General features: G+C 35.8%; 1 protein-coding gene across 3 annotated transcripts in view; it reads left to right on the forward strand.

Annotated features, from left to right (window-relative positions):
- Positions 1-1778: 1778 nt before the first annotated feature.
- Positions 1779-11913, forward strand: part of tmeff1b (transmembrane protein with EGF-like and two follistatin-like domains 1b) — a 99866-nt gene continuing 89731 nt past the window's right edge. Inside the window, exon 1 of one of the 3 annotated variants that reach the window (XM_017481451.3) lies at positions 1779-2475. In XM_017481451.3, coding sequence (XP_017336940.1) covers positions 2319-2475 — 157 coding nt within the window. In that variant the 5' untranslated portion in view covers positions 1779-2318. Of the gene's footprint in view, positions 2476-4909; positions 5248-11913 lie in introns of those variants that run through there. The other 2 variants (XM_017481441.3, XM_053679706.1) reach the window with 2 other exon arrangements.

Genomic DNA, 11913 nt, shown 5'->3' on the forward strand with positions numbered 1-11913 from the left:
TTCACGTACCCCAGCATGTCAGGAAGCTGGGGTCAGACATGATACAGCACCCCAGGAGCAGAAAGGGTTAAGGGCCTTGCTCAAGGGCCCAACAATGGCAGCTTGGCAGTACTGGGGCTTGAACCCTTGACCTTCCGATCATTAACCAGAGCCTTAACTGCCAAGCTATCACTGCCCATGTTGCACTGATTTGTGTATTTGACAGGCTGTCAGCAAAGACATGATTAAAGATAGCTTCACTAATCATGTCATGAGGTTCATTGTACTGGGCAGCACTGCAGAAGAGGAAGATGCTACCACAGCCAATGTCATCATTGTCATTGAGGGGACTGAGGTGTTGTTTGGATATGAAAATCTCACAAATGCGTGTCTTCTGCTCATGGGGTTCATTTACTCTCTGAACTTAAGCTATCCCCCCAAAGCTAAGAAGCACATTTGAAGTATTTCAGAAGATCTTTCTTGAGGTGGATGCTTTAAGTTTTCTCCAAAAGTTCATTCTTTGCATAGAAAGCTACTAATGCAAGTCTGCTGCTTGGGCACTTTGTTTGGCACTTACGTGCACTTTGCTCGTTTGTGCAGCAATTGACAATGTTCTGAAAGGTTTATTCAAGTGAAATAGAGGAAAACTTCAAATATAATACAGTGTTGCAGGTGGAATGTAAAATCCCAAGCATGTGCCTTCCTCTCATTGTGCCACAAGTGAGTGTGTTGTGAAAGGTTTTTAGTATAATAAAGAAAGCATCTACAATAGTGAAAAAGAAACAGAACTAAAGAGATGGTGAGAGGTAAAGGCAGATAGATCAGGATATAGGCTAGACATAGAGAAACAAAGATGCAGAGTAAAAGAGAAATGTGGATCGATGGTTGAACGGGTGCTGTATTTCATCATTCATTACCTTTTTTGTTTTATCTTTTAATTAATTTGAATGAATTTTAATGAAGCTGTCTGAATGTTATTGATTTATGTTCAAATATTTGTATTGAGCACATCAGTATTAATGCTTTACAAATGAATTCTAGTAATGTAAAGAATACTTAATGTAAACATTATTCAGGCATTTAAAAAAGATAACCAGGACGCTATATGTCAAAAAAGCACTATAAAGATTTTCAAGTAAATCCTACTCCAATTTTTTTTCAGTGTATATCAACTTTATTAATAGGCACTGTTGATCAAATGTTTGCTTGTCCAAATATGTCAAAAAAGCCAACAATTTCTGTAGAGTGTAGCCTGCATATTTTTTCACATGACTAAATGCTGTGTCCACACTCATGAACATTAACAGTATGTTATTTTCACTTCGTTTTCCATACTCTGCCACTGATATCTAGAATACCCAGTTTTGCACTGCTAGTCAATTTAACATATACAATAGATATAAAAATTCTACATACCCCTGGTAAAATGGCAGGGTTTTTTTTTTGAGGTAAAAAAGAACTGTCAGAATTTTTCCACCTTTAATGTGAAATTACATACAAAGTATACAAAAATATACAAATAATGTGACAAAACGATCAGAAACTTAAAAATAAAACCTAACAATAAATTCTGGTCATAAATAGGCTATGACAATAATTTGTCATTGTGCGCTAGATTTTTTTTGTTTGTTTTATTTAATAGTTGTAGAAAAAAACTTTCTTCTTTACTTTTAGAAACAATTCTTCTTTACTGTTAAGCCTCCAAGAGAATGGGATTTCCTGGGTTCTTTCACATTAAGAACACTCATGTTCAGCAAGAAACGAGGTAACAGCGTCCTCGACAGATTCCCGATGTGAATTGGGGGAGGTGGTCTTAGGTCACATGACTTCAAACCATCCTTGTGGACCCTTTGTTGTTGGCTTTTTGGCAGGGCTCTCGTAACCGAGTGTAACGCTTTGTCTTTGTCATACGTTATTTTACGGCGTCAATACACGCTACATCCCGTGGAATAAAAACACGCGGTTCGTAATTGGAGACATGAGAGGATTCACGGTCGAGATGCACACAGAAACAAAACAGAAGGGAAGGAACGATTGAAGGAGCTTGGCACAGCCACGACTAGGACCAAAGGAAGTGTAGTGGGTTACCTACAGCAACAGAGTGAAATGTGTATTTAAATCCACGATTTTTCCGATCTGGCGTAATAATATTATAGGCCTACGTTTTTGGTTCTGAATTGTCCGGGAATATTCCAAATCCGCACCACGGTTTTAACAAGAAACATTTAACTGTGTTAGCTATATGCATTAGCGACATATATATATATCTGTGTGTTTGCCTCATAACGAAAAATATAATAAAACGAGCTGAACTGCACTTCGGGCACCCCTCTGTCATCATGGTATTAGGCTATCAGCTCATTAGGATCAGAACACGATGCCGCCATCTCCACTGCATTCTCTTTTGCTTCTTGACTATCGCTGCTGTGCTTGGCGTTCAGTCGTCGTATCCTCAAGACAGCGACTGTGTGCCTGACAAAGGAAAAGAATGTCCAGGTACGCCTTGTGTTTCAACTATAATATTACACCGTTAACGTAACCTACTGTTGTATGTTTGCTGTCTTTCTGTCGGGTTAGTTGAGGCACAATATAAAAGACACCCTGAACCCCACCCTTCACGCTGCTACAACGATATCTAGGTCCCGTATTTATCATGCTTTTAAACGGGAAAACGTCCACGTTTAAAACAGACGTCTTTCCTCGAGTAGTTACAGACAAAATACAAGTATGAGTTAAAATACACAAATTAATTAATGGCAAGGAAATATTACACGGCTCCTGGGCCATACCACACCAAAGAAAGGTGGATCGGCCGGCCTTTACAATTAGAATATATATATATATATATATATATATATATATATATATATATATATATATATATATATATACACACATACACATCATATTGTGCTCTGTACCCAATTATTTAGGAGTGGATTCATAGACATATGCTAATGCATATGTCTATGAATCCACTCCTAACAGACTGAATAATAGTATAGCATTTTAGCTGATCACAACAGTAAAACATTATTCCAGGATTACAAAACAACCAGGCGTTATAAACCATATTCCATTATGTTTATTTTAGCCAAATACTAGGTTAAATGAAGATTTAGTTTGTCCTTCTCATTTATAATCCATGGAAATAAATCAGTGCCAATAGTAGACATTCTGCACAAAATTAAAAGCTGTGAACACCAAGGAAATAATTTTGATTGGCTGTAATTTTGGAAGAGTGAGGGACTTTCATAGGGTAAGTCTCTGGTGCATCTACATTGTATTCAGCATCTTGGTGCTTAGCCAGCAGCATAATCACCACAAAAGAAGTTTAAAAATGTGTAATTATTTAGTGACTAAAAACTTGCCATTTAGAAATAAAAACTTTTCTTAGTCAAGATTAAGCGCATTAATTTATATTGGCTAGTGGCTAGCTGGTGTTTTTGGTGTGCTCTGACTTAAATGCATTTAAAACTGCTATTTTAAGTGTGAGTAAGGCAGTCAAGGCTTGAGAGGCAAGATAGTAACTTGTAATTGTAAAAATAAATAAATAAATGGATATACTGTGCTGCATAAATTCGCTTCAGCATACTGTATTTAGAATAAATAGCTACAGTCTGTCAGAAGTGTGCTTTGTGTACTGTAATCTTCCTTACTTTTTTTGTCTCTGCCACCAGGTGGTACACTGAATTATTATTATTTTTTTATTATTATAATAATTTTAATACTATAGTAATTTCTTCCTGTCAGTGCCAACATCCTCACAATATAAGTCACTCACTATCACTCAAGTGGTTGAATGTTTTTAGGGTTTATATGGAATTTTCACTGTAACCTGCAGATGAACTGATTAGATTTTGGAATTGATTCAAACAGGGTCATGGTCACGACAAGGTAAAGTATCTGAAATAGTTTTCCTTTAATACTTTCTTTCCTGTTTGCAGTATATTGTAAGGGTATTTCAGGAATACAAATAGTAACAAGAAGCACTAGACTGGTTGGCAGAGAAATTCTTGCTTGGCACCATTGTAGGTGAAAACACAGTGGCTGGATTTTAATTTAGAAAGAAGACAAAATAGAATTTTAATGACACTAGTGTTTACCACATCAAGAAATTATTTAATCAAATAAAGTAGAGGTGCTCACATCAGGCTCACCAACTGTAGGGGATAAAACCTTCTGCTAACACAAATCCAGCAGCAGAATCTGATGCAGGCAAATGTTAAATGTATTTTTTGGGCATTTTATTGCATTCACATCTGAAATGTATTGGGTAACATAAATTATCTGACCACATTCAAATAATTCAAAGATTAATTAAATTGATTCCAAACAATAATATTTTAGCTAAAATGTTAAAGTATTCTAAAGTATGCTAATGTATCTGTTGGTTCAAATGAAAGGTATTCTTCCTAATCACAGACCCCACACACCCAAGCCATTAGCTCTTTGAACTCCTCCCTTCTGGTAGGCACTACAGAGCACTTTGCACCAAAACAAGTAGAGACAAATAAAAATTCCCCACAGGCTATCTCTTTCATAAACAGTTAATATGGACATTAATCTTCTGTGAATACAATTGTTGTGCTATAGCGCAATTTTTTTTTAACATAACTGTTTCACATACAGTGCCCTCCACTAATATTGGCACCTTTAGTAAATATGAGCAAAGAAGGCTGTGAAAATTTGTCTTTATTTAATTGTCTAAGCTTTTCAACTTTTGTTAAGAAAAAAGTCACAAAAATACTCTGCTCTCATGGATATCAAACAGTTGCAAACACAACATAGGTTCATAAAAAAAAAAACTAGTCAAATATACAGTGGGGGAAATAAGTATAAGTAAAAAATGAATTTTAGTTACTATATTTCCAATGAGGCTATTCACATGAAATTTTCACCAGACATCAGTATTAACTCAAGAAATCTGGAAATATAAAGAATTCACAACATTAAAGTCCATAAATAAAGTTGTGTAATAAAGTGGAATAACAGGAAAAAGTATCGAACACTGAAGAAATTAATGGGCCACAGTATTCAGGTGTGATTTTGCCCCATTCTTCTAAACATATTGTTTTAAAAACTTGTTCAATTGGATTCAAGTCAGGTTATTGACTGGGCCATTCTAACACCTTGATTTTTTTTTCTCTGAAACCAATTGAGAGTTTCCTTTGCTGTATGCTTTGGATCGTAGTCCTGCTGGAAGGTCCACCCACGTCTCATCATCATCCTGCTGGATGGCAGCAGATCTTTCTCAAGAATCTCCCGGTAAAGGGCTCCATTCATCATTCCTTCAATTATATGCAGTCTGCCAGTACCATGCAATGAAAAACAGCCCCACAACATGATGCTTACACCTCCAAACTTCACTGTTGGTATAGTGTTTTAGGGTGATGTGCAGTGCCATTTCTTCTCCAAACATGGTGTGTAGTATGACAGGCAAAAAGTTAAATTTTACTTCCGTCTGACCAGACTACACTCTACAAGTATTTCATAGGCTTGTCCAAATTAGTTGTAGCAAACTTTAAAGAAGCTTTGACATGCCTTTTCTTTAGTAGTGGAATCTTGTGGGATGAGCAGTGGAGTGCATTGCCTATTGTTTTCTCTGTGATGATGGCACCTGCTGCCTCCAAGTGTTTCTGGAGCTCTTTCCAAGTGCTTCTTGGCTCTTGAGCTACTCTTCTGACTATTCTTCTGACTCCCTGGTCAGAAAACTTGCGAGGAGCTCCTGTGCGTGGCTGGTTGATGATGGAGTGATGTTGCTTCCACTTGTGGATAATGGACCCAGTGGTGCTCACTGGAGGATTCAGAAGTTTTGAAATACGTCTGATTCCATCAATATGTTTTGCATCAATAAGCTTGCAAAGGTCTTGGGAGAACTCTTTGCTTTTACCCATCATGAGATGTTTCTTGTGTGACACCTTGGTAACAAAAAGCCTTTTTATAGACCTTCAGTTTACTAACCCAGCTGATATTAATTTGCACAGATAGGAGATATAATTACTTACGGATTTCAGCTGGTTCATTGCCTTACCTTGCCTTGGAGAACTGCTTTTTCTTAGCATGTTCAATACATTTTTCCTGTGGCATTCCGCTTTATTACACATAAATTTATGTACTTTAATGTTGTGAATTCTTTTATATTTTCAGATTTCTTGGGTAAATTCTAATGTCTGGTGAAAAGTTCATGTGAATTGCCTCATTGGAAATATGTTTACTGAAATTTTTTTTGATGGATCCAATACTTATTCCCCCCACTGTACGTGTGCAACAGTTATTGGCACCCCCATGAATTCATATGAGAAATGTATTTGAAGTATATTCTCATTGATGATTGACATTTTTAGTACCCCTGGGTGATTAGGAACAGGAAATTGTTCAGCCATGACTTCCTGTTTCACAGGGGTATAAATATGAAATAACATATGGGACAAATTCCCTTAGTCACTCATAACAATGGGTAAGACCAAGGAATATAGCTGTGATGTGCGGCAAAAGGTTGTTGAGCTATACAAAATGGGAAGTGGCTATAGGTATATAGCAAAATGCCAATTGAAAATGCCAATTTCTACCATCAGAGCAATAATCAAATACTTCTGGTCAACTGGAAATGTTCTGAATCAACCTGGAAGAGGACATGCGTCTAATTTCTCTCAATGCACTGTGATGAAGATGGTGTGAATGGCAAAAAAAATCTCCAAGGATCCAAGCTGTAGAATTGCAGAAGTTAGTTGCATCTTGGGGTCAGAAATTCTCCAAAACTACAATCCAAAGTCACCTACATCACCACAAGTTGTTTGGAAGGGTTTCAAGAAAAAAAAACCCTCTACTCTCATCCAAAAAAGAAAGCCATTGAAAAAACTGTGGGGGGAATTGAAGAGGTGAGTCCACCGGCGTGGACCTCGAAATTTGAACGGGCTGGAGGGATTCTGTATGGAATAATGACTCAGGCAGCAGACTCACTGCAATATTATTGCAATAGTATTGACTAAAAGGGTGCCAATAATTGTTGCACACCTATATTTAACAAAGATACCTTTTGGATAAACCTGTGTTGTTTGCAATTGTTTGATATCCATGAGAGCAGAGTATTTTTGTGAATTTTTTTTTTTTAACAAAAGATCGAAAGGAAAAACAATAGACAATTTTTCACAGCCTTCTTAGCTCATGTTTACCAAGGGTGCCAATTAGAGCTGCAACAACTAATCGATAAAATTAACAATAATCGATTATGAAAATCGTTGTCAACGAATCTCATTATCGATTAGTTGGTCTAGGACTGTAGAATTCAGTGCTTTTTGTGCAACCATAAAAAGTAATGCATAAACTAAATTTCTATATATACTATTTATTTACTTTAAGACTATTTATAAATATCTTAAAAACAATAGAGAGTCCTAATTAAAGGCTAATAGCTTTCTAAGGAAATAGTGAACTAAGCTTAATGTCAGATTGATGTTAAATGCAACCCATAGTAATTAAACATTTCATTTCTCATTTTATTTATATTTTATGGTTATTATAATATCTATTTTTTATATTAAATGATTTATTTATAACTAGGCACATTTTCTGTCTTTACATTTTAGTAGTTTTATTTTTGTTTGTTTCAGTTTTAGATGGGCTTCCCAGTACAGTGTCCATGTCTGCTGATAATACTGTGTTTTGGGGGGATAAATCAAAACATGGAAACTGATATTGACTTTTCTAGTGATATCTGGCAGCCGTGAGATTAAATGAAGTGAATTAGTGAAGGAGAGCGGCAGTGTACTGTATGTGTACAGACTGAACAGTTCCTACTCTTGATTATTTAATAAAGGAGTTTGAATTAAACCCACCTTATAGTGTTAGCATTATTATTAATTTACTCCACGTGAAGCCGCTGTGTCTACATGAGCAGGTGGAAGTTGCGGGGTTTATTGCGGGATCAATAAAAGATGGCGGTTGTGAGTTCGGAGAGTTGAGAGAAACCGATGATGTAGAGTTACTCTCTTCATCATAATGGCTTCTCTGCGGTATTTACACACTTGTTCGGTTGACTGAGGAGATGAAAAGCAGTGTGAAAGTAACTCGGTGTAGATGCATTTTGGACTTCCTGTAGTTCTTATTCCGACTGTACTCTACAACTCCGAACAGGTCACTCGCACCGGTGCGAATAAATATTTATTCACAGTCACACAAAGTACTTTTCAGTCGCAAATGCGAGTGAAATGGTCGCACTGTAGAGCCCTGAGTTTATCTGCGAAGTTTTTTCAAGTTCTGCGTGATGACGTTTAATGTCCTCGACAACCTCTGTAGTGCCATTTAGCATCATGCTAGTGTCATGATTTCCCCTCGCACAAGCGCTGGAGCTCGAAGCGAACTAGCCGCTAGAGGGCTGAAATCCTAACTCCGTTTCGGGCTTTTGGTACTACAACATGACGTCATCCCTGCGCCGCGCTATGTGATTGGCTGTAGTTAGGAAAGCGCTTGATCTGAGTGGAGAAAACAGCGGGGTTTTCTCTGAGCGGAGGACGAACTTTAAACGTTAATATCGAAGTCGATCATGTTCATTTAATCGTGAGCAGTCAAAATCGCGATCGATATTAGATTAATTGGGCCGCCCTAGTATTATGTATGTATGTATGTATGTATGTATGTATGTATGTATTACTTTTTATAGATGCAAAAAAAAGTACAGAATTAAACTACAGTCCTAAATGAATAAGATATATATTCTGGTGTGTGTCTGTATGTATTGGGTTCTTTTCAGTCTTATATAATTGGACAAATAGTTGTGTAAAGTTTTAGTCTTAAGTTAATATTTGTAACAGTGTGTGGATTTGATTTTAAATAAATGAAAAAATGGTACTGGAAGTTTGCCCCGCCCCAGCCGATTAATCGATTAAATGGGGGAAATAAAATAAAAATAATCGGCCAACTAATCGATTATGAAAATAAGTTAGTTGCAGCCCTAGTGCCAATATTAATGGAGTGCACTGTATGTTGGTTATATGGTATTCATTTATTTATTTTTATATTGTTCTATTTTTCTCCAATTCAATATAAGTACCAGAAGCACCTGTAAGCCAGAAACAAACTTGGCCAATAAAGCTATTTCTATTTTATTCTACTTGTACAACAAATCTTATAGACTTCTATTTATCTTCAAGTATGTACCATCTGAAAAACTTACTCTGGAAGGTCAGCGATTTATTTCAAACGTTCAAGCCACCCCTAAACCCCAGAAAAAGTTCCTTTTTCTGCATACATAGCTCTTATATAAATAAAGTTTTAACAAATGTTTTATTTACCATATGTCTGAATTGTCATTCTAACATTTCTAAAATAATATCTTGGATCCACATAATGCTTATTAATTAGGAATCAGTGGAGATGCATTGCTGTTCGAGCAACTGTTATATGCTCTCTCCCGAAACCATCCACAAAATTCTTTTTTTTTTTTCCCCCCTTACTATATGAGTTCAATTTGTGAAAGCAGTTGAGAAAAAACTAATTCCCTGTCAAGATTCAAGTCACTGTTAACTGTCGATGTCTGTGCAGGGTACCTGAAAACTATTCTATAAAGCGTAAAATATTTTTACAGTAATTCATAAATGTATATTAAATAATAGCTTCCATAGTTAATATTGGAGGGGAATATTATTGGGTCAGTCCACACAGGAAGTACCAGGAATCCAAGGTAGGTGCTTCACTCTAAATTTAATTAAACAGGCTTATAAAATCTCAAACAATAATCTGAATAGGTAATCAGTCTCATTAGTAAGGCACGCTTATAAAATATCCCCTTTTATAATGTACAATTTTTAAATTAGAAATTAAAATAACAGAATTTTAAATAAGTAAAAATGATTAAAACCTCAATTTTGTCTGAGAGAAATAATAAACAATGACCTTGTTTCTGAAGGATAAGCTTCTTGCAATACCAAATTAATGACCAAGACAAGTCAGTAAAATGTTTTTAATAAAATGGAATTTATTGAAACAGGGAAATAGAAAAAATCAGTCAACAACTATGAATTGCTATAATTCAATGGAAAGGGGTGGGCGATCTGGCAAAAACATCACATCACATTTTGTGACTTTTGGGGATTTTATAACAATTTCAATTTGTTTTTTTTAAAATATTTTTTACTTTACTGAATTGATCAACCAAACTAATTTCCTCACTGATGAAAATATAGCATTAGCTTCAGTGATGTCTTTCCAGTGCTTACTCATTACTCATAAGTAGTGCCTTTTTCAAACACATTTGTTTAATTTACAATCATGTGCATTCCCAGTGTTATCTGGATTTCATCACACTCTTTTGGTGTGCTTTCTGTTCGGTTAAACAAATTGTGGAAGTGTAAGCTTAGGAACAGTGGATAGTGTTTGTTCGTGTGTCTCAGAGAGGGGTGGGGGGTGGAATGAAGTCTGGTTTATAAAACAGCTTAGGATGCCATTTCTGAGCATTTCAGCGCAATGCAGAGGCCCCCCTACCGAGGCCTAAAACACCTAAACTATTTTTACATTGTTGATTTAACCTTTGTGAGTGAATATCAGGATTAACTGAAGTGTACTGAAAACAGTACCCCTGGATTTGTCAGAATGCCTTAATGAATAAAAAACTTTATTTTTAAATGGGACAAAATGTACCTTGGTGACTGTAAATATACTTTTACAGACATCCAAGTGTAAGTGTTATGCAAACATATACATACTACTTTACAAAAAAAAAGATAAAGTAGGCCAATGTTTCCCAAAACCAACAAAGCAGATTTACAAAAGTTTCAGAAAGCCTGATTTTCTTTGTACATTTGCTTGAAAGTTTGTGATCCCTTTAGAATTTTCTATATTTCTGCATAAATATGACCTCAGACAAGTCCTAAAAAGTAGATAAGAGAACCCAGTTAAAAAATGAGGCAAAAATATTATACTTGGTCATTTATTATTGAGAAAAAATCCAATAGATCCAATATTAAATATCTGTGAGTGGCAAAAGTATGTGAAGCTTTGCTTTCAATATCTGGTGTGACCCCCTTGTGCAGCAATAACTGCAACTAAACATTTCCAGTAACTGTTTATCAGTCCTGCACATTGGCTTGGAGTAATTTCAGTACAGAACAGCTGGGATGTTCGGGGGTTCCCCTCACATTAACTGCTTGCTTTAAGGCTTTTCACATTTCTATCGGATTAAGGTCAGGACATTGACTTGGCCAGTCCAAACCATTAACTTTATTCTTCCTTAACCTTTCTGTGGTAGAATAACTTGTGTTTAAGGTCATTGTCTTGTTGCATGATTCACTTTCTCTTTAGATTCAGTTCATGGACGGATATCCTGACAGTTTCCTTTAGAATTTGCTGGCATCAGTCACCTTCAGACAGAGGCGAAATCGTCACATGACTGAGGAAGAAATTGTGCGACCTCCAAGTCCACTAAGGCAGGGGTGCATTTTATATTAAACACTGCGGAGAAGATCAAACTTTATAAAGCAGTGTTTGTGTAGCGTGGAAGCATGACAGTGATGCTGTCACGAGTTGCTTAAAAGGTTTAGTTTAATTTGTTTATTTTCATTATATGCTGTATCAGTGTAAATTCTGTCATTTATTATAACGGAAGTGATGTGTTAGTAACGAGGCCACGTTGCTCCTCACGTGCAGTGTACACATGATGATACACAGTGGGAGCACGAGTAATTTGTAATGTCTAATTAAAACACTATGATCAAAAGTAAACACAAGTAAAATAATATTTCTAAAGGCAGTGAGTAACAGAAACCACAAGATACATTGAAAGGGAGTTTTTATTATTCATTTAGGACTGTAGTTTAATTTGGTGCTTTTTGTGCATCCATAAAAAGTAATTTTATATCATTATATAATTTATATATGTAATAATGATAAATTTGTGTATATATAATATATTATACTTATAATTACATACAGTATCTC

Source organism: Ictalurus punctatus, chromosome 1 (assembly GCF_001660625.3).
Source record: "Ictalurus punctatus breed USDA103 chromosome 1, Coco_2.0, whole genome shotgun sequence".
NCBI lineage: Eukaryota > Metazoa > Chordata > Actinopteri > Siluriformes > Ictaluridae > Ictalurus > Ictalurus punctatus.